Source organism: Ambystoma mexicanum, chromosome 5q (assembly GCF_040938575.1).
Source record: "Ambystoma mexicanum isolate Mex_15411 chromosome 5q, UKY_AmexF1_1, whole genome shotgun sequence".
Lineage (NCBI taxonomy): Eukaryota > Metazoa > Chordata > Amphibia > Caudata > Ambystomatidae > Ambystoma > Ambystoma mexicanum.
Genome location: NC_090933.1, coordinates 1086296274 through 1086320370, shown reverse-complemented (window position 1 = coordinate 1086320370; position 24097 = coordinate 1086296274). Strand labels below are relative to the sequence as shown.

Below are 24097 nucleotides of genomic sequence, written 5' to 3'. Positions count from 1 at the left end.
CTTATTTAACTCCTTCCTGTCCGCAAGATCAGCCACTAGATCAATGGCCGAGTCGATCACAGTCCTGCTACATAAATCCGGGAAGGATCCCGAATTACCTGACTCTTACCGCCCGATATCACTCCTGAACAATGACAGCAAGATTTTCGCCAAAGTACTAGCCAGTAGACTGGGGCCGGTCCTCCCGTTCTAAATTAACCAAGATCAAACGGGGGTTATTCCGGGAAGAGGGACCCACAACAACATTAGGCGAACAATAAATATAATTGGAAGCGCCCACAAAATGAAGGTAGGGATGGCCGTGATCTCATTAGATACCCACAAAGCCTTCGACCTGGTAGACTGGGGTTACATGCAAGCGGTTCTCGAACATTTTGGCTTTGGCCCCAACTTTACCACTTGGGCGATGGCTAATGATCAAGTTCCCACAACGCAACTGCGGGTCAATGGCACCAGGTCAGGACATACACATCTAGGGGCACAAGACAGGGTTGCCCACTCTCACCCCTGGTTTTCGCCTCGTCTATGGAGCCCTTTGCTGCTAGAATTAGACAGAATGGGAGTATAAAGGGGATAATGGTGGGAGACCAAGAATACAAAATCGCGTTATACGCAGATGATGTATTAATCACAGCATCATCCCTGGGAGCACTATGGGAGGAAATTAGGGAATTCGGGGCCCAATCAGGGTGAACCTATCTAAGTCCTCGGCCTTAGCCATCAATCTCTCCACAAAAGAAAGATTCCCTAACCCCCCCCCCCCCCTGTCACCAATCCCATGGGCTAAGGGTGCAATCGAATATCTCGGGGTCCAAATCACAAAAGACCCAACACGGTTGTACTCGAGCAACATCCCGCAATTAATCCGTGACCTGCAAAACGGCCTTAAAAAGGTGGAAACAGCATGAAATCTCTTGGTTCAGGCGAATTACCACCGTCAAAATGAACCCGATTCCCAGATGGCTGTACCAACCCACTGTCAAGGCCACAAGATACGGATGACATTCCAATCCCTGAACGACAAAAGCACCAGCTGCATAAATACAAATAATTCAGAGCTGCACAGCTCAAAATCATTGTCTCCGAAAGGGAGCCGATCTCAGGCTACCAGACAGACTGCAACAAAGATGCTACATTGTAAAACAAGTGTTGCCCCGAGCAAACAGGGCACTCTCAGACTAAAGTGGCACACACAAGTTACAATGCAGACACAGTCATTCTTATGACCTTGAAAGAGGTTCACCAAGAGCTGAGAACCTTTGCAGATCAAAGGCCTGGGGACGTCAGCTCTAGCCAATCACAGTTCAGTATCCTAGGGGTGGGTAGCAACGGGCCAGAACCAATGGCAAGACCCTCACAGTGCAACAATGTTATAGATCGTGACTTGGGAATGGACCAGGCCAGCCACCTGACATGGGAGAGCCAGTAGAACACCACCTATAGGCGACCATATAGGTTATTAGGCTCCCGACGGCCAATCCACACGTCAATAGACTTGGAGATAGAGCAGTGATGCAATTTTGTATCAAAACTGACCTGCGAGCCAGGAGAATTTGAGATTCACAGATTTCTTCTGTCCCTGTGCTGATCCCTGTTGGTTTTGTCTGTAATAAAAACACGGTTTGAACTTGCCGTTTGACCGAGTCCTTTGTTTGCACTGTGGAAGGTGTTGGGCCTTCCGAGAGTCCACAAATTCCTAGTAGCCCTCTAGCACACCTGGGAGTTCGCCCCAACAAGTTGGTAGCAGAGATATGGTTGGCTGCGCCAGCCCAGTACCACATCGTCTCCTTCGCCGCCGAACCAGAGAAGCTGCAGGACCCTCGCATATTTCAAGAAGATGGGAAAATGTGCCTGTGTACAGGTCGTCAGAGTCCCCTGTGAATTATCTTGTCCGAAGTCAGCAAGGTGTCCAGGCAGACTAAGACGGGGAGGGGTGGGCGAGCTCCTTGACGGGAAGCTGACAGCCGAGCAGCGCTAGCACACCACAGAGAGCAAGTATTGACACAGTCCAACAGCAACTGTGGGTGTGAGGCATGGCATGGAGTATTGTGGATTATTGTCAAGTATTGTTAACGTATGGTCAAGAGTGAGTAGGGACAGGAGCAAAGGTAGAAGTCCCTTTTCCATGTTTAGGGCACATTCAGTCTTAGAGGTAAATAACCTAGACTATTGACTTGAGGACTTGGATCACAAAAGATCTGTAAATAGTGGTATTCCTGTGGGTTGAGCTGGGGTCATAGATGAAGGTATCCCTGTGAGGGTTAGCAAGGGAACTGGCCTAGATATCGAACGGTGAGTCGACTGGTTAAGCCTCCTGCAGTGAGATGTTTTGCACGCTAGGTGACGCAATCGATCACAAGAGAATATTGGAATACCCCGCCAGGAGTGCGGGAAGACATCTGTTGGGTTTGTGTGGTTTGGGAGTAACCAGTTAATAGTGTGCACGAGATTTCATTTTCCTATGTTGTTTTGGTAGCTTGGTGACATCACCAATAGGTTTGCACATAGGACATGGAGCACTTGAGACGGTGAGGAGCTAGAATCAGAATTTGGATTGGTAGAGGTGAACAAGCAGCTGTGCTCGGACGGCGCACGCGCAAGATTGTGGGTGTAGGAGGTAGTGAGTGCAAAGGCGGGGCAGTGCGCGAAGCACGCCTGTTAAGTTTGGAGCTGGAGCGGCTCGTAGACATTGAAAGGTATCATTATTGTATTGTGCTTTTCTCCCTTAACAGCGGCCTGTCGAAATCCTCGACTTGAGGTCTGGTAAAGGTACCAGAATGTATCTAGGCAAATGTGGGGGGGGGGTACGCCCCTTCAGTACCTCTGTAAGGCACTTCCACCCTATAGGGAAAACATCTGTGTATAGCATAGAATGGTCAAAAAGTACTGAGGCCACCTTGTGGCAGTTTCTTCAGAGACGTGCAGCAATCACTGTTGACACATATACAGGGTACCTATAAGGGGAAGACATTGACAAAACACATGGCAATATTGGAGTTGTGGTGCATTTTCCAGGAGGGCGAGGGGGATGCTCCGAGGCGTCAGTGGATGCTAAGCCAGCAGGAGGTGAAGGACCAGGGAGACTCATCACTCTGCGCCTCCCTGCCACCCCGCAGTGTGTAGCGTCTGAGGATACAGACGATCAACAGGAAATGTATCCAATGAGGGAACGAAGGGCAGCAGAGGGGTATTCAAATCCGACATAAGCCACCACCATACACAAAGGAGGAGAAGCCGAAAGGCGTAGGGCAGCAAGTTAGTGACCCAGAGGCGAGGCGCAGCAGGGTGCGAAGGAGGGGCTTGAGGGCATAACTACAAACGAGTGGATAGCAGCACAGGTATTACTGAAACTGCAAGAAAAAACAAATGGAGGCAGAAGGGGCAAGCTGTAAGCGATTTCAATCCAGCACACACCCAAGTCAAAGCTCAGCATGTAGTGCACAACTGAAATCCTTATTTATTTTTGTCTAAAAGTTCATTATTCTGAACGATATACCACTCATATCAAACCCTTCTCCTGGAACCCCCCCAGTTACACTGAACCAGGAATCAGGCTGGTTTGCAAAGGTAAATATTTATTTATATATTTAAAATGTAATCACAATATGTTTTAATAGGTGCACAACAATCACCAAGGGGGTGATGTAACACTGAATAATATCTTTAATACACTAGGAATAGGCAATGAGCAAAACAAATGCAGCACAGAAAATAATACTTTCGTGTTGGTTCAGATCAGATAGAACTGTGGTTAGCAGTTCCCCCTGCAACACCTCACAACCCCCACAATAGGCAATGTAGAGAGATTGGAGAAGAGAGCAGGATTCAGGAATGGCACAAAACAAACAGAATATCAGTCCCACTTTCCCCCTTTCAAACACAAGAGAAAACGAAATTGACTTTTCAGCTGTCAAACTGGCTTTCAAATTTATCTTTAGAATGGACTGGGCAAAAACACCAAATGTGGTCAAAAACACTTAAATTGCTCTACATTCTTATGGGAGCCGCTTTGAATAGGTGCAAACAATCACAAGCAATCATTTGGTCAGTAGAAAACAATTGAAATCTTAAAATCCAAGTTGGAAGTAGATTAGGGCTATTTTACACGTGTAAAAATTTCTCAAAATGAAAATTTGCGGCAAACATTTCACTGCGTGATATTCGCGATAATGGGAGAATTGCATTCATTTGCAATGCGGTTTTGGGGGGTATGGATGTTGGCTAAAGTAGGAGTTGAAATTTTGTTTCCATCACAAAAACGGAGGGAGTTAGACGTTTTATTAAAGGTCATTTTTCGAGCTAGGCGTGAGAATGGAAAACAGGAATGCACTTTTGAAAATGACAGATTTTTCTGATCTATAATAAAGAGACTACCAAAAAGTATAATGCCACACAGGAAGGTCATTCACGGCCGCTCATAACAGTTCAGGTGTGATACTCTGCTTTCTGTTTGATTGATTAAGAAAGTAATTCCCAAACCAATCAATAGGAATTTAGGGTTTAGGAACACATGAGAGAAGAGTCCACGCAAAGACAGTTCTAACAATACTAGTTGTAGATGAAAGATAGGATGGGTATAAGCAAGGGACAAGACTATGCAAAGGAAAAAAAGCTATGGACAAAATTCTTCCTATTTATACTCGCAGGATAAGTTTTAAATGGGACCGTAAGCTCTGGTCAGGATGGAGTCTGGTCTAGGAAAAACAGCGTATTGGGCATGGGACTGAATCCTCTAGGCCGGTCGCCGGATTGGCACAGGATCTGCTCTCCTAGTCTGTGGGTATTTGGATCAGCTGGATGGCGAGTTCTGTTACGCTCACCTGGTTCCCACAGGGGTGTCTGGCAGAAATGGACAGCCGCGGTCTCCACCAACGTGATGCATAGTGCAGAGATGACTGACTGGACTGGCCCACCTAGCTTCGTCTGCTTGACCCGTAGAAGTAGTCGCCTAAAGGCAGAGAAAGGGAATTAGCCACCCGTGGAGTTGAGTAATAGCCCCTCACTGCGACCCCATTTATCACCTCTGATATTCCCGTTCACAAAGTTCACCTTATAGTTTTGAATGATGAGCTCTCCATCCTGCGAGGAACGCAGGGGTGCGTTGATGGCCAGTTACTTCACTGGCTTGAGGATATTGGAAGAGTTCTAGACAAATCTTGACTCCAAAACTCCTGGCGAAGTAAGTATATAGTAGAGTTAAAAAATGTCTGAATAATCACTCTTGTCCAATTCCTTTGTTAATCTTGCAGCTTAGACCCAAATGAAGATAGTTCTGTGGCAGCTGAAAGCATTCTGGTAAGAGTATGTGCTATCCACACTGTCCGTTAAATGATGCCAAAGTTTAACTCGCTGCTGTCTCTTTTCTTACAGATGCGGCGTAAGAAGATTTGGCGTGCTGGTGAATAATACCTCTGGCGGTAAAATCAGGTAAGTATATGGTGGCAAGAGATTGTCCTTATTTTTTTCCCCTCGGCTCACCTTGTTGTTTTCTTGTCCCCCTTAGGTGCTGGAATGCGGCAACTTAATGATGGAGACAGCACCGGATCGTAGAGATGCTGCGAGGAACGGTAAGTAAGGCGCGGCACTGCTGCTGGCGAAGCGCCGTGCTTAAAATAAAGTCTTTTCTCGTACAAAGGTGCAATGAATCCGGAATCAGGTAAGAAACCCAATAATGTTCTTGTTCTAACCTTTCTTCTTCTTTCCCTTCTTTCTAGGCGCTCTGGACTCGAGGCGGGCGTGGCACGAGGCTGGATGCTGACTGCAGGCACGGCGAGCGTTACGCTGCTGGATGCAGAATAACGTGAAGCGTGTGCTGCCCTTCGGGCATGGTTTAAATAGCCTCCAAAGTAGTCCCAGGTAAGTATTCCTCCACAACCACATCCGAGTAACAAAATAGTCCCTAGGTAAAGTAGTCCCTTCCAAGCCTCACATGGGCTTGGATCTCTTGCAGTATGGTCTGCATCAGGTAAGTTTTAACATATGAGCCTGGCGCCTATGGCGCCAGGACTGTTCCCCCATATGAGCCTGGCGCCATAGACACCAGGACTGTACCCATATAGCCGCTACCAAGGGTTGCTGGGCTTTCTCTGGGTAACATGATGACTGCTTCCGGGGTTGCTGGACTTGGTCTGGATGCCCGGGAGTAGGCATCATGACAAGTTCCTCAGGCAAGCCTAGTGGTGGCAAGCCAGAGAATTTCTGGATACTGGTTCAAAATGGCCTTCGCACACCACACAGCGCTTTACTGATTGGAGCGAATAAATGTAAGGATCGGGGCCTTGCTGGAAATCAATAGTCTCTATTGCTGGCAAGAGTTTTGGCATCTGGAAGAATATTTAAAGCTGGATGTAGGAAGCTGGATCAGAGTGCTTCGCTGGAATCTGGGAGGTGGCTGGATCAGTGAGTCCCTTTATGCTTTAAAAATGACATCACAAAGGGGTGTATGGGCCGGCTAAGCTTGCCCCTGTGAAAGGTGATTGGGTCAGAGTCTCCTCTCTGCCTTAATAGGAGGAGAGAAACAGTGTGTCATCTTTATGGTGTAATTTTATGATGCTGAGAATCCACCCCTAGCCACTGGAACACAATCTAATTCTGGCAAAATACATAAACATGTGCAACCTCTATAGAAATCACATATACAGATGGCATATTTTACATAGCAGCTATTCCTCAAAACCCCGTAGCTGTGGAATCTTGTCTCCGCTTTCCACAGAATGTTGCAATTTTCACTATGAACACAATGTCCAATTTTTAAGCAAATCTCCACAAGTGTGCGTGTTTAACATAGGGATAGGCGTGCAAATTTTCACCATTCTAACAGTAATACATTTTGCGTAAAATCACATATCTTGCAATTGCTGTCCCGGACATGTCACACAGTTCTGGCGCCTCATCACCCATGCAACCGGAAATTAAATGAACAATTCTGTCATTTTCATCATTTTGACTATCGAGTTATAAGTCTTTAAAAAGTGTTTTGTTAATGTTCAGACACAAATGGTTTCTTGGGTCCGCCTCTTTGTTTCCCTGCAGTCCAGGAGCATGCTCCTCCTTGTTTGTTCCTTGCAGAGGCCATTTACGACCCTCTTCACACTTCGAGTTTCCTGCGCTGCAGCTTGTCATTGTTCCTTTGCCCTCTGTAGACCAGATTCTGTCCTACCCTGCAATTAGCGACTCCCTGCGAGTTCCTGCTGAGGAGGGGGGGGGGGAGCCTTTCTTCTGTGAGAAAAACCTGCTATTCCAGTTCTGCAGCTTCAGCCAGGTTTAATTTAATTGTTAATTTCTTTTGGCTTTTCCTTAGCACAAAACAAACTTGTTGCCTCAAATAACAGATAGAATTCTCATTAAAGATTTTAAGTCTATGGGATCAAAAACAACTACAATATGGGTTACTATCAGTAACAGGCCTCTTAGATTGCAAACATTTGATTTTCAGTTTATAACATGTTAAAGTTTAATCAAGAAAGCCCCCGACAGCTGTCATCACAGGAAGCCCTCTGCTGCACAGAGATTTTTTTACAGATCCACCGGCAGGCCGCTTTTGCTGTGAAATCTGTTTATGCTCTTAGCCTTTCAGGACCTTATAAATTCACAGCGATTCTTTAAACTAAGTGAATTGTAGCACCCAGCGGGAATTTGAATATTTGGACAGTGTTCTGTACTGGCATTCTGAAGTTTCAGCAGCAAAGAATATGGGATTTAAAGCAATATTGGAGTTTCATTTAGCAAAGCACTGTTTTTCCTTCTGCACTCCACCAATTGTTGTGGAGCCCAGTGACACATTTCAGTAGTGAGAGCTCTGTTCCACCACTGACCTGTGTGGCAGATTGGGTAGCCATCTTTTTGTGTGTTGAAAAGCGCAATTTTCAGGGGTTTTGGCGCGCACAGGGGTTTTGCAGCCATTTTGCTGCCGCTGGCACTACCATACCAGAGTGATGCAGCATAGCAGAGCAAAAGTGGGCTATACATCCCACAGACCCAGGCAATAGAAAGCCTGAAGTGAAACTGCAACACAACAGATTGGGCAGAGATAATGGACGAGAAGACGGGGGGGAAAGGGACAGGGAAGTGAGATTAAAGCACGAAGACAGGGAAAGGAGAGAAGAGAAGTTGGAAAGGGAGGATAGAGAACGACAGAGGGAGGAAGGGAACACATGGAAAGGGAACGGGACGAAAGGATCGAGAGAGACTTCAAGTTAAGAGAAGAGGGCGGGACGAGAGCTGGAGGGAGAAAAGGAGCTGGAGAAGGCAGAGAGACGGAGGGAGATAGAGCAAGAAAAACGCAAGTTAGCAGAGAGAACAGAAAGTTACAGTTGATCGGACTGGCAAGGGAGCGAGCTTGCAGGGAAGAGCTGACTTCCTTCCTCTCTGACCGACCCTCCCAGGTCCAACTTGGGTCCTTCCTCTCTGCTATCTTTTTCTGGACTCCAACACCCCGTGTCCTCATCTTGCTTGATCCCTCTTCTGCCTTTGACACTGTCAACCATGCCAGCCGGCTAAAGTGTCTCCGTGATAGCCTGCGCATCACCGGTCAGGCCCTAGCGTGGCTGACTTCCTTCCACTCTGACCAACCCTCCCAGATCCAACTTGGGTCCTTCCTCTCTGCCATCTATCTTTTTCTCTACCTGTGGTCTAACCTCTCTCCATGGCTGTTCAACCAATACCTGGCACTCCTTACCCACCGCACTGCCGCTCTCTGCCCCAACTTTCAGTTCTATGCGGATGACACTCAGCAGGCTACCTTTGGCCACCTCTTCCCCGTCCCTCATCTCTGACTGTCTGACAGTCTGCTATCCAGGAGTGGTGTGCCGCCAATGAGCTCTGCCTTAATGCCAGTAAGACCGAGACGGGCAAGAACCAATATCAAGACCCTCACAGTGCAATATTGTTATTGATATAGATCGGGACGTGGGGGATGGACCAGGCCAGCCACCTGACATGGGAGAGCCAGTAGAATAATGTAACGCTCACCTGATTCCCGCAGAGGCGCCGGTCTTGACTGGGTGAATGCCGTATCTTCAAAGGTGATGTGTAACACACGGTTGGCTCTTTGGGCTGGACCTCTGTGCACTGTATGTCTGACTCGAAGAGTAAGATGTCTGCGGATAGAAAATATGGGATTAATGAACTGGGGTTATTGGGTGCCTCTCTCCTCTTCCCTTTCTCTTCTCCTGTAGAACCCCAAAGGTTAACGCCCCCACCTTAGGTAAGTGAACGCCGAGCTCTCCATCTGCCTCGGGGCAGGGTGCCGTAACCAGTTTCTTCACTGGATAAGGGTGCAGGCCTCTTGACCTCAGAGGACTGCTGTCCGTCGTTAACTGCACGAACGGTAAATTCTGGGCACTTCAAATGTCAAAAGTCTTTTGTAATGATATCTCTTGTTTTGCAGGGTTCCGGCGATGGCGGATGGCAGGCTGATGAGAGTTGAGGATCGAACCCGCGTGAGGAATAGAAGCGCCTGGAAGCACGTAAGTAAGCGCTTGTAGCCTGTGTCACGATGCGCACTAACTGCCCCTTTTATCTTGCAGGTACAAGTTCGGAGCTTTAGAGAAGCTGAAGGGTGCTGGAATACCCACTGGATTCGGCGTGGGAAGGAGTAATGGCACGTGAGTAATAAAGTTGCCCAATGTCTTTAAACGCACCTTCTTTTGTCTTTCAGATGCGGGATGCAGTGCGAAGACCTCCGGAGCATGCGAAGAGTAGGTAAGCCTTTGTCTTTCAGATGCCGGAATGCAGCGCGAGGCGTTGGTGACAGCCGACGGACCAGGTAAGAGATGCGCTGCCACTGAAGACCGTAGTGCTAACCTGTTCTTTCTTTGTCTTTACAGGTGCTGCTGAAGACTGGATTCCAGGATGGTAAGCCTTTGTTCCCTTAGGCCCAGGATCAGAAGACACGATGAGCGTTCTGCTGCAGAGAATGCAGAATAACGCAAAGCAAGATTCATCCATCGGGTGTGGTTTAAATAGCCTCCTGTAGTGCTTAGGTGTCTCCTTCCACAGCCACGCCTAGGTAAGAAAAGAGTTCCTGCTTTCCAGAAGAGTTCCAGTGTTCTGAACCTAGGGAGTGGCTCCTGCCCCACCCAACAGGAAAAGTAGTCCCAAACAGAAGAGGATCAGGGGTTCAACTGGCAGGTAAGTAAGCAGCATGGTCTGCTGCAGGTAAGTCCACCCAAGCATTATGAGCCCGGCGCTTCCAGCGCTGGGACTGGGCATCTTTATGAGCCTGGTGCCACTGGCGCCAGGACAGGGTCCAAAAGGTCCCAATTGGGACTGGCTGGCACTCGGAACCGGGGTTATGGGTCTGCTTCCAAGGGAGTCGGGCAAGTCCTGATCTTTTGGAAGCAGAGATCATGACAAATAACGCCTATAGGAGACCATATAGGTTATTAGGCTCCCGACGGCGAATCCCACACGTCGGTAGGTTTTTTTGACTAGTGACGGAGCAGTGATGCAATTTTGCATCAAAGCTGGCCTGCGAGCCAGATGAAGATTTTTTTGTTTTGTTTTATTCATATTTATATAGCGCACAACAGCCTGAGGACATTGTAACTAAGCATTGTACTGTAACAAGTGCCACAGAGTCATGAGGCATGTATTTGTTACATAATGAAGAGTTTGAGCAGGGATACAAAATAAATACAAGGTTACCATATAGTTATATTACATTTGTGTTTATATTACAATATATCTGACAGGCATAGAGGATGAAGAAGCAGTGCTAGTTGAGGAAAGTGGTCTTGAGGTTGTTGCGGAAGACAGAGATGGAGGTTTGAGCTCCAAGGGTGGCAGGGAGTGAGTTCCAGAGTTTTGGTGCAATATAGGAGAAGCCTAGACCTCCAGCTGTGGCTCTCTTGATGTGTGGTATATGCAGCTGGTTGGTGTACTGAGCTCTGGTGGGGCGCGTGGAAGAGATTCTTGATATTGCTTCAGATAGGTATGTGGGAGCGGTGTTGTTGATGCATCTATGTGTGATGGTGAGAATTTTCAGAGTAATGCAGTCTTTGACTTGTAGCCACTGTGCTTCAAGTCTGGCCTCAGATATATTGTCTCTTCTGGGGATGCTCATAGGGGCTCTTGGGGCATTGTTTTGTGTGGTTTGCAGTCTGTGAATGTTTTTGGCGGAGTTGCCAGCTAGGAGAGCGTTGCAATAATAGAGTTTAGCGCCTATAGTTGCTCTAGCTATAGCCAAACGGTTGGGAGCGGATAGGTAGGGTTTAATGGCATTGATGAGTTTGGTGCTGAAAGCTGATGCAGAGGCTATAGCGCTGACTTGTTTGTTCATTGATAGATTTGCGTCGATGTGAACACCTGGAGTCTTGCCGGAGGATGATACAGAGATGGTTGAGTTGTCTATGTCGAAGTTGGCGTATTGGGGGCTTAGTTTCGTTATGGTGTTTTTCTGCCCAAGGATGAGGATTTCAGTCTTCTCACCGTTAAGACAGAGGCCGTTGATTGCCATCCATGCTTGGATGGTAGCATAGATGTTGTGAAGGGCAGTGGTATCTTGGTGATAGAGTCCAGATAGAGGCATAAGTACTTGAGTATCGTCTGCATAGTTGGTATATGCAACACCCATGGAGTCAAGTAGGTCGAAGAGAGGGGTTTTGTGAAAAGGTTATAGAGGGTGGGGGCTGTACAGGATCCTTGGGGGACAAGGCAGTTTATAGTGGTAGGATATGCATTTGCTGTGTCAGAGTAGACCTTCATAGCTCTTCCTTCGAGGAAGGATGTGATCCAGGATGCTGCTTGACTAGAGAAGTGGGCTGCACGAGTGAGGTGGGTGGTGAGTGTTTGGTGATCTACCAGGTCGAAAGCTGCTGATGGATCGAGAAGGAGGAGCAGGGCAGGTTGGCCCTTGACCATATCTGAGATTTGGTTTTTTAGGTCTATGAAGGCGGATTCTGTTCCATGCTCGACACGGAAGCCAGATTGCCTTTTGCCTAGTATGGAAATAGCTTCTATGTATGATTGGATCTGGATAGGAGCTGCTTTGTCCAGGATTTGCAAGAGGAACGGGACGGTTATCGGTCTGTAGTTGTTGGGTTGTGCTGTGTCAAGAGTGGCCTTTTTTTTTTTTTTTTTTGAAGTGGCCGCACCAAGGCTTCCTTGAGATTGTTTGGAACAGTTCCTGTTTGAAATGATGCGTTAATGAAGGCAGTAATCAGGGGTGCTAGGTCTTAAGCGCATTCCTTGATGATTTTGGGAGTGCAGATGTCTGCTTTGCAGAGAGATGGTTTGAGGTTTTTGATGAGATCAAGCACCTCAGGTCCAGTGATCGTCTCTAAAAGCGTTACTACCCTTGTCCTGTGTGGGGCGGTTAGCTTTTTGGTTTGGGAGGGCTTTACAGTAGTTTTGTATTTTATTCTGTAGGAGTTTTATTTTGAGCATAGCGGACTGGATGCTCGCACACCAGGCTTTGTCGTTCGGTATCTCTTCTGCGGTGGTAGGGGGGTGTGACTAGTTCATTAAAGATTGTGAATAATTCTTTAGCTTGGGAATTGGCCTTTGAAATCCCATCATTGAAGGAGTTGGATTTTGCTGCGAAGATGGCTTTTTTATATTGGAGGGCTACCTGTTTGAAAAGGCTCTTATTTAGGTCACTGGGATCGGTTTGCCAGTTTTTTAGTGACTGACGCTTTTGTGCTCGGAGGGTTTGAAGTTCATCCGAGAACCAAGAGTTGCAGTGAAATTATTTTTTTTTCTTTCTTGCTCTCAAGTAGGGCTATAGAATGTATGGCATTGGTGAGCGTATCATTAAATATAGCCGATAGTATATTTGGGTCCTGAGAGAAAGGTGGTGCTAGGCAAGGGTTTTTGGAGGTAGGGTCGCAGGTTGTCTGTATTGAGTTTTTTAGAACTTCTAGTTATGGCAGGTGGTGCGTGGGTGAGCGTCTTGGGTCTGGGGTTAGTGGGGAGAAGGAATTCAATGCACGGGTGGTCTGTCCATAGAAAGGCGGTGTTTGAGATAATGTTGGATGCACAGTTGTGATCCATGACCCAGTCAAGGGTGCGGCCTTTGGAGTGAGTGGCGGTGAGGACTTCTTGGGAGAACCCTAGGTCTGCAAGTTCTTTTGCTAAGATTGTGGCGGATTTGTCTTTAGGATAATTGTATCCTAGATTTAAGTCTCCTAATAGGACGATTGTAGAAGATTTTTTTAATGTTGTTACTGAGCCGGTGGGAGATGTGCTCATGGAAGTCTGCTGGGAGTCCTGGAGGTCTATATAGGATGTGGATATTGATTAGGTTATTAGGGGAGAGTGTAAGCTTGGCTGATCGGATATCAGCATTTCACCCCATGTACTATGGTCTGATAGTCTAATGGACAGTGAGTCTTTGTGAATAAGGGAGACTCCCCCTCCAATCCTATCAGGTCTATCTTGCCTAAGGATGGTGTAACCTGGGGGTAGGGCTAGTGCGATGGCTGGGCAGGAGGCATCATTGAGCCAGGTTTCAGTGATGCGTAGTAGATCCAGATTCTGTGTGGATAGTAGATCATTTATCGCTAAGGCTTGTGCAGGTAGGGAGCGTATGTTCAGTAGAGCACATTTGAGAGGTGGGAATTGTGTGCCTTTGACTTTTTTGTTTATACTAGTATGGGGTGAGGTATGCTAGTTGTGGTGTGCGATAGTGAAGGATTGAGTGCGAGGTGGTGTTGAGACAAGTTGTGGTGGTGGGGACAGACGGGCAGTGCTTTTGCTCATCTTGGTGTGGGGTAGTGGTGCGGTGCGGGTGCCTAATCTGGTATCTCTTGACACGATGGGTGTGGGTGAGCAGAGTAAGGACCTAGGAAGTGATTGAGATTGTGGAGTCTGATGGCTAGGTTAGGTATCTGGGACTGTGTGATGCTATAGTCTGGTGCTGTGGCATGTGGATTTAGTGCTGGTTGCGGCGTGATGGGATGGGTGTATGTGAGGAGGTGTAGGGGCCATTATGGTGAGGATTATATAGATGGCTGTTAGGCTGGCTGGGCGGAGTGTGGCAGGGAGAGTGTGGGAGTGTGAGTCTATGTTGTGAGTGGAAGGAGGACTATTGGGCATCATGATGTGGAGAGAGGCTATGTGGGAGCGTGCAGCTGGGGAGTGACAGGAGATGACAGAGGGATCGTGTGACTAAAGCTGGGCTGTGGCAGGTCACAGGTAGGTCACTGTTCAATAATAAATACAGTGCCTAGATTCGATTTTCTACATAGGGCCGGCAAGGCAAAAAGTGGCAGGACATAGGTAGGTAGCAGTTCAACAAAAATACAGTGCCTAGATTCGATTTTCCATGTAGGGCAGGCAAATGCTGAATGTGGCAGGACACAGATAGATAGCAATTCAGCAGGAATAATAACTACAATGCAGCACCGTGACTAGATGCGATTTGCGTGGACTGGATAGGAGGTGCAGAGTAAAGGAGGCAGTTAGTAGCAGGCAGAGCCTTAAGGGTAACAGGAGTAGGCATTTGTTATGGTGGCGGCGTGTCTAGCAGAGTTTGAGTACCTTGCTGTGTTCATCCAAGGCAGGGCGGCTGCGGTGCAGAGTATGCAAGAAGCGGTGGCACAGCAGACCACTGGGTCAACAGGCACTGCAAGTAGCAATAGCACGGAGTAGCCAGGGAGCAAATACTGCCAAAGAGCAGGACGTTAGTATGGGGAGTGCGGGCATATAGCAGTACAGTAGTGAACAGTCTAATGCAGACAACAAAAAGTATGAATGCGACGGAACGGATCATGAGCAACATACTAAATATTATACAAGTGCTACCATAACGATAGCGCAGATGGCGATCAATTGCATGTTGGGGGGCCGGGGGCGGATTGGATGCGCACGTAAAATCTCGGCTGACGCTGCAGTAGGGTAGCGAATCAGCTGTTCATAAACGCAAAGGCATTATAACACAGGACTGTTAAGGAAGTACCTTGAGTTTGCAAGTGGCTAGTACTGGGCTGGTGAGACAGGCGGACGAAGATCAAAGATGCCTGTGGACCCCGGATAGGAGCAAATGATCGATACAGGTCGGATTCAGGTCTTAGGTACACAGTACAGTTATGATGTTTTCGTCTGGATGGGTCTTACCCAGGACAGTAGTCCGGACAAATGTGTTTAGGCGGCGTACCGGAGCTGCAGCAGGCTTGCGAGGAGGAGGAGAGGAGCTATGGGCAACGGAGGTCAATTCAGGCAGGGATTTCTGGCGACTGGAAAGCGCGGACAGGTCCGTGCCTTATATGTGGTGCCTTCGGTGGGGGTGCCGGCTCGCGCCTTCTGGCAGGGTAGGCTGCAGGAAATACTGTGGCTGAGCCAATGAACGGCAGCCTTCTACAGATAAGGTTGCTAGGCAACCTGTAAACAAAGCTCACGACTGCCATTTCGGATGGCTCGCAGATTTATTGCTTTAAATAGCGGATTCTGGCAAAAATCAACAACGGCAGCTCTTTCCAGGGTCCACGGATTTCTTTTGTACCTGTGCTGATCCCTGTTGGTTTTGTCTAAGAAAATGCAGTTTGAACTTGCCGTTTGACAGAGTCCTCTGTTTGTCCTGTGGAAGATGTTGGGTCTTCCGAGAGTCTGCGAACTTCTAGTGGCCCTCTGGCATACCTGGGCGTTTGTCCCAACAACATCAAAGTAAAATCAATCTGAAGATATTTCATTATTTTCCAGATAAATTACTGTAAGAAAGGCATGGTATCAATAGTAAGACAGATAAATTACTGTAAGAAAGGCATTGTATCAACAGTAAGACAGACACAAGTGACCACAGTTCAAGGGGGTTTACTGAACTTGTACAAGGGGGTGATTAACGCCTATCTAAACCTACATCTACAGATGGGAGCAAGCTAGGACCATCAAATAACAGTCCTAGTGGAGTCTTGTCAAATAAAAAGGGCTATACTTAAAAAAATAATAATATACTATTGCCAATCCTTACCACTAATTTACAAATAATGTGGGGGTAATGGTCATGAAAAAGAAATAAGTGTTCACAAAATGATAAGTCAGGATATTCGGCCCATTGGCCTCCCTTCCCCATGTTTTCAGCATGGGACAAAGATTCACTAGAGTAAAGCACACGCTCTGGCTTCTGCAGCATGAGGATACAGTTCCATTTTCACAGTTCAGGACCTTGTGTCTCCAAACCCCTTATTTCTTGCAATTCCCTTGACTCATAGGGCCATAAAATGTTATTTTTCTTTTCCAGTAGTGATTTGGGTGTTCACCCTGGATTCCCCCACCCCACCCCACCCCACACTCTTCTGGGCACAGATCCTTTTCTTCTGCTCAACTAGTCTACCTCAGCCGGGCTCAGCTTTAAACTATTGAAGGCTTTCCAATGGGCACAGGGTTTAGCTTGACCCGTTGCATTCCCACTTCGATCTCAATGTTTCTTTCTCTCACACTCCACATCAGTTGGATACCCAACAGACTTTCGAATGAGCAACCACGTGGCGCCAGACCAATGTGTATGGTATCTCTTCTTGGCCTCCGAAAGTTCAATCATAAAGTTCAACTACTTCCTTCAGCTTCCATTTTTATTAGCGTCACTCATCCCAGAGGCCTCACACACGGTTCTCTTTATACAATGTTCCTGCTTGCAACCTTGGTTCAAAACACAAGCTGGTTTGGCATTGGTCTTTCCGACTCACTTGCTGTGCTGCGTTTCCTGACGCTGCTTTGTTGTAGGAGCCAAGGAGAGTGGCAATCGCTCCTCCCCGCCTTGGTTATCGACACAGGAGAGCCCCAGGTACCTCTGACACACTGCAGGTTTGATCAGCCTCAGTTCCTGATCTTCGGTTTCTTACTTTCCAAAGCTCACAAAAGTAACGGTCTTTGCAGGTCAAGGGTGCTTCCTTCCTCGCAACCCTTTCTGGTCTTGTCAGCTTTCTCCTTGTATTAAACAACCATCTTGGAACTGTGTTTTCCTCATGTGTTTTGCCTGGTTCAGAGTGTTTTTTCATGCTCCGCCTTTTATCCGTGGGGGGTGGGAAGTGTGATGAAGTCAGGTGTGTGTAATGATCCGTAATTGCCTGACCTTGCCAGACCATGGTGCTGGGACATGTTAGGTACACAGCTCTGGTGTTAGTCCGTTGTCGCTCACAGTGAACTGACCGTAAGAAAGTGTTCATGTCGGGAAGGGGTGTGGGGAGGGAGAAAAATGGGGTTGGGGGGGCAGGATTTCAGTTCCTAGGTATCCTACCTGGTAGGATGGGGAAAAGGTGTTACAAGGAAGGGAATACTGCGGATCACCCTCCGGTGTCCCACTTCCACTCCCACTCCCCGAAGACTCCTCATCCTGGGGACCTCCCCCGCTGTTCCACCCCCAAGAACTGGATCCAAAAGCGATGGCCATGTCCTGCCCACATGAATGACAGATCTCTGGGGACTAGCGGGTGCGACACCTTCAGGTTTCTCACAGTATACACTCCAGGCCAAAGTTATAGGCCTATGAATTAAGAAAAAAAAAGAAAAAAAAAATCAACCTTTGTGAAGAATTGTGAAAAACAAAGTATGGCTGTGTGAACAAGATCACGTGTGATTGCTGCATTTTCAACGGCTGGAAAAGGTGCAAAAAGAGTTTCACCAAACTTCACTCACCTTGTAGCAGTCATAGCGCTCATATGATGTGCCTCCTGGAGAATCAGGGAAGATGTAGGGCTGAGTGTGCTGCTCCTTCCAAAATTCTTCTTCGCCAGATTTTAATAGCATGGTGGCTTTCACAAAGTCTTTTTCATTCTTGTGCTGGTCAAAGCGAGCTCGTAGGAGGCAGGCTTCAAATCTATAATCATCTCTGCAATTACAGAAAATTGCATATTTCTAAGCTTCATCAATCAAATACACATTAAGAATACCTTCAATGACCAGATCAATCCATATCTATATTTCAAACATATTTCCATAAATATTTTTTTTTACAAAAGTACAAAACATTTTTTTTTAAAAAGTACAGTCAAATACCATTTCTAACGAAAACATTTCTACTTTAAATAGCAACCACATTCTGAATTGAGAATGGCATATTGCTTAATGTTCCAATTCCATGAGACAAGAACAGACACCGCAGGAATCGTAGCATTCAGGTTTTCTATAATAATGTGTGCTCACCAGTTTAATCTAAAAGGTTGTTAAATTAAACCATCGTATACACCAATATACACAGCACACTGTGCGCAAACCCCCTTAAGCGGTCAGCCTCGCCTCCTCACATGTGTCTCTCAACTGTCTCTCCGCCTTTCGTCATATACACTGACGTCTTATACCGAACTGAAGTACTGCAGGATGATGGGGGTTTTAAAGTGAGACAGACCCCAAGAGAAGGAAATCCATTTGTTACATAATGAACAAGGAATAGTTTTGGCAAGACACACAGTTGAATAGCTTTAGCAAAACGCAATGCGTCATCAAAAATAAAGGTCGAGTTACAGAAACAGCTGCTAAAATCATGAAGGGAGCTGACCAGCCCCTCAAACTCAGGGGAGTGCAGCTAAAAAATGTCTCTTTTGTACAACAAAGTATTTGTAATTTAACACTGAACTAAAGTCTCTCACGTGGCTATGTAGTTTGAGATGCCTTACGCACTATAGGCTCAAAGCAAAGCACCTCCTTGCATCTCAAAACATGGAGTGGGCAATGAGTGCCTACATACGAAATCAATTTCTTGGGTGCGATCCAATCTGTAGGATCCCTGGTGTGGAGACGTTCTCTCTGTTGATGTTGCATAAAAGAACAAGACAAAGCTAGGATGTGGACTGAAAAGTAAGTGTCCAGGAAAAAAGTTCCCTCCCTCGAGTCGAGATCGAGAGTCCAGCTTGGCCCCATTCTCAAACCACAGTCATTTTGGAAACTGTAAAGATGCGACAGTGCCGGCACAAACCAGCCTTCACTTAAAAATTGAGCAAAAGACAGCCTGCCTAAACTGCGAAAAAAGTCTTCCTAGAGCTATGCTTTGAAGGCTTCCTAGAAATTTCCAACAGCTGAGCATCATCTCTCTGCAACACCACAGATGCTGATGCACTGGAGTATTCATGACTGGTCTCTAAAATAGCTTACATTTGGACCGATTTTATAAATGCGTTTTAGAGGATTTAATTATCAAAACTGCTGGGTGAGGTCAGAAGTCATAATTTGTTCTGCCCCCAAATGTTGAGTAATGAAAGAAAATCTATGTTTCATTCCAGAGGGGGTGGGGACAGAAACAATCGAGTCCCTATTCGATTGCCACCCGGACGATGCACTGGGTGAAGCAGCTTTCAGATGAGTCTAGAGTAAGAAAAGTGGGACTGGAAGCTAGATTGAAGTTGAACAGGGCTGACTAATGTTAATATATGGGATGTATCCACTCGCAAAAACCAAGTGCCATACAGTTCTGCTTGATCTTATATATTACCCAATGCTCAGACTCCTGCCACGACAGTCAATACAGAATGGCTGCATGTCTCGGAACCAATTGATGAACAGACATTTTTGAGAACGTGTGATGCGGACATGGTCGAGGTGAACACCACTTGATTTTGAGGTTTGTATCTTTGCACAACCAGTTTAAAAGTTACCCCTCCGAAATACCTATCCTGGTGACAAAGGCGCTATTTTAATCCAAGAACAATACTTGGGTTTGGTTATGGACATAAACTTATATGGTGGTTATTATAGTGATTGCACTGGTCATTCCCTTAAGTATCCCCACCCCTTAAATTTAAGGTGAATGTTTAGAAATAAGCACTTTCTTTTTGCTGTTATTTTTTTACAGAGGCGTGCTGGAAGAAACGAGAATGGTCAAGTGTTTGCTTTTAAAATGTGCTTTGTGAATGATGCTATGTTCGAAATTACTAGGAGCTATTTAGCTCCTGCTTCTTTCAGGAGCCAGGTTTGCTTGGCATCAACCGCTACCAGGAGCTACTTTTGGCTCCAGATGCCAACTGGTGGCATACAAACATACCTATGTGATATTAACTTTCTGTATTTGGGAAGGTGTCTAAGCATTTAAAGCATCATAGAATGTATATAAACATTGAAATACATTTTTTTTTTTAAAAGGACTGGGCCATAATGTCACAAACTATAGTGAGCTGGTGGACAAAAGGTTTGAAAACAGCAGCTGTATACAAAAGGTATCACACTGTGCATTTCATTTTATTCCTTTAGTTAAAAGAGGTTAAAGAATCAGATCGGAGTTATACAAACTTATGTAACACTTCTTGGGGCTAGTATGCATATGTACAACATTTCATATAAAAATCATCTATTTAAAATCTATGTAAGAGCATTCCCCATTATCATAAATCATTCTCCAGAGTTCACAGAAAAAGGAAAAACATTTTGCCAGCACCATTCAATAAGAAAATCTCCTTCCTGTATTTTAACAGTCACCAGACTGACATGGTCGATGTCCGGGGATTGTGTCCCTTCCCGATGTTTAGTCAAGACATCACATATACACGCACAACAAACAGATATATGTCCACAACACGTTTCGGCCTGGTCAGGATGCGGTTACTGAACTCCAAGTCTTCAATGGCCTTCATCAGGACATAAAACAATTTTCAAATTTTCACTCTCAAAACAACTGATCTGGTGTGGTTCTACAGGCTTCCATTTCATTACTTGTTGTGCTTCTATCACCAAAAGAGGCCAACTTCATCTCACTAGAGAATGGGCATACGTGCCCCTTCTGATCTTTTCTCATTCTCTCCATCCTTCAATTTGTGTGGGCTATTCCGTTAGTTTTTAGTCTGTCGCCAACTCGAATCTCTACAAGGGGACACCAATTGTCCCTCGTACTACATAAACCAACACAAAGAAATAGTTTGCATCTCACATACAAAAGAAAGAAAAGTGTTCTGCACGCTGTACTAGCTCCTGGTTCTCTGGGCATAGCTCCGGTCTGCCTGGTGATGCCAGATACCGAAGAGCTAGTTGTATCTCCTGATCATGTAATCAGAATTCCGGCCACAGCTATGTATATGTAAATATGCATATAGCAGATTCAGCCCTGCTGATAAGGTGTGTATTATGTCTTTTCATGCATGCAATTATGGCAAATACGGAACATTTCATTTTCCACTGTACGGTTTATGCAACGTTTTCACTGCATTTATTCATTAAAAACGCTTACTCTGTCCTCCACTAGATGGCACTGCAGGCTGCATCATTAACACTCTGCAATGCAACTTCCAAAGCAGGACATTTTGGCGTGGCCATTTGGGCTTTCGGCATGTTTTGAAACAGTGGTCTTATACCTCGCCTGCTCTAACTGCAATGGGCAGGTATGTGGCAGTCTATGGCATGTGCGTGTGGTGTCTACCAGAAGCTTTGTAGTACTCGTTTGTTTTCGTTTCACTGCATTAATCTCAGACATGCCAACATTCTGAAGCCCCTGAGAGGGAGATTTCAGCACCGAAATCAGGAGAATGCATTTTCCCCATAGGAATGCATTGAGGATATTGTTATTTTAGGCGGGAGACAGTAAAAAAAATAGCACTGTTTTTAATTATAAAATCGGGAGTCTACCGCCTAAATCGGGAGGGTTGGCATAAATCTGCCTTCAACACCTGTCCGCCAAAACGCCCTGCCTTTACATACCAATGGTGTAATCGGTCCATCTTCCCTCACCTGAATGTGGAGTTTGCAGGTCGGTCAGTGCCTAGCTGCAATGCGTTTGTTAGTGTCTTTCCAGTTGTTCGCCAGTAAAACAGTTCAGATCCGCGATCTGTGGGGACTTTCATTATAAACGTACTGTCATGACCAGTCGGCTTTGTTTACCGACCTGCATCAACAGTTTTCCAGCAACTGTCTGTGGGCCCTGTGCAGCACCGGTGTATTCCATTCCCTTCAGTAGGAGGTCTGGACGTGGTCTATGTAAGCGCCTGTTTATAGTCTGCACCATTTCTGTATTCACGTTTGTACAACATGCGTTTCATTACCCGTATGCACAATCTGTGTTCTTGTTTCTGGGATGTGTGCCTATATACGTGCCTATATACATATATACCAATCCATCTGCATTGCTCGTCACCCAGTGCTGTTTGTCAATACCACAATGCCATGGGATGGGGAAGAAGTTCTTTTAAGATGTCCGCAGTAAATAAAATACCAGCAGAAAAACGAGTGGACCCATTTATTAGGCGCAGAGCCTTGAGGTGCTGTGAAAACACAACCATTCATTTATGATCAGTTTTACAGAGTGTGCGATAGGTGTCCCGACTGCAAGTTAGTTGAAGCAGGACACGTTTTATGGGAGTCTGAAAGCTGCAGCAGAGACATCTGCAGCATTTCAGCAAGTCTAGGAATACTTGACAGGTGAAAGGTGACCACGTTTGTCATGAGGGCCTTTTACACAGACTGCACGGCCCTCGTGCCAAATGACCGGTGCCGAATCGGCTTTTGTGGCACTCTGACCTGCAACTTTGAGGATTCCTTTCGAGTTGGCTACTTGGCTGGCTTGGTAGAGGAGAGGAGGGCCTTCGTCAGAGGCCTGGTACCTCTGCCTCGTTTAACCTATACACAAACGTAACAACTCCCCATCTGTCACTGACGGCAGACTCTGGCCAGTATGAAGCCAGGGTCCGCTGTCAATCATGTACACAGTCAAAAGCCATTGGCCTTTCCTTTTAGCGACTGGAGTTTGAAGGTGTGCTGTGTGGGGATGGAGTTCAACTTTGTAAGTGGGGACCACATATCCGCACGTTCGGCAATTGTAACACAAGCCATCAAGGGGCCCTAGCAGCGAGCTGAAACCATGCCAAGGGGAGTCCAAGCCGACTCGCACTGCCCTCGTCAGTCTGTCTCAGATTCCCACCAAGGAAAAGGTAGGTGCCGACTTTGGGTGCTGAGCTTCTGCAATGGATGGCAATGTAATGCAATGGAAAGGCAGCCATACCCCTTGATACTATCAAACAAATTGTGCTATTTTTAAACGTTATGTGAAGTGAGGTATTTGCATGTTCAGAGGCCAGGTACAGTCAGGGGAGAGATGTGGCGATTCCCGTCATGAGACTCCATGAGTCAGCAAATGCAGCTAAGCTGCGTTCCACACCAGTCTATGCCTGCAAGTGACAAACGGACCCCAGATGTATAGGGATTTATGTGCCTTTGACATGTACTAAGTCAGTGGCGCAAAGACCATTGGGTACAACAGGCTTTAGCCACCGCCAAACTTTTGGGCTATGTTGACTTGACCTGGTTGACCTAAAGGGCTGTGGCTGGACTGAACAGGAAACAGACTAACCGTGCGTAGGGCTGCACTGTTAAAAGGCCCCGCAATTATGAATGTAAAGAATTATATTAATAGCAACTTTTGTTCGTACGCAGACAATTTTTAGGCAAATGAAATCGTGATGGGGTTTTAGTACTTGCATGTCGGGGAGAGATTGGAATGGTGGAGCTGCACTAGAATAGTCTCATTAGAATGTGTAAAGAAGGGAGATGTCCCACACAGGTAAATTTGCCACAGCCCCCACAGTCTCTGAAGTTAGACCCCCCCCAGCAACATTTAAAGGGTTAGCTGGGTCCCCCTGAAATGTTAGCCTAGGTGCACCTCCAGCCCCAACAGGTGTATCACAGTTATTACTTCCTAAGAATTGGCCAATACTCCCCAAAAAATAGGAAGCAAAAAAATACTGCCAACAAAAAATAGGAAAAAGACATGTAGAATCTTGCGCCCCTGCTTTCACTCTCACAGCTCCATGGATGTGTTTGGAACAGTAGTGGACGTAGTACCACAGGAAGAAATTACTATTTTAGCTGCCCGATTGGAAGAAGTAAACATGGTCTGCGCTATTGCCAAATCTTGCCAGGTTTGGCCATTTGCCCAGCCAGGTCTGCGCTATTGCCAATCTCTGCTTGACTGCATATACACGCCCTATTCTTGTGCCACTTAGCACTGCGCCCAGCCAAGTCTGCATCACTGCATACCCATCGTCCTGTTACTACTCACCCCATTCGGCATTGCCCCATCTCACTAATGTATACTCACAAGTCTCCCAGGCCAACTCCCCACCCTATCGCACACACTCTACACAGCATATCACCCACACTTGGATCTTCATCTTAACAGTCTTCTGGCTCTCCAACATAATGCTACTCCCCAACACCCACAACTACACCCATTACCCCCTCCTCCACCCAG

General features: G+C 46.4%; 1 protein-coding gene across 1 annotated transcript in view; it reads right to left on the bottom strand.

The window, feature by feature from the left end:
* NDUFB9 (NADH:ubiquinone oxidoreductase subunit B9) overlaps nucleotides 1-24097 on the bottom strand; it is a 127027-nt gene that overhangs the window by 65781 nt on the left and 37149 nt on the right. Inside the window, exon 2 of the mRNA XM_069621595.1 lies at nucleotides 17572-17764. Within this exon, the coding sequence (XP_069477696.1) occupies nucleotides 17572-17764 (193 nt within the window). The remainder of the gene's footprint in view (nucleotides 1-17571; nucleotides 17765-24097) is intronic.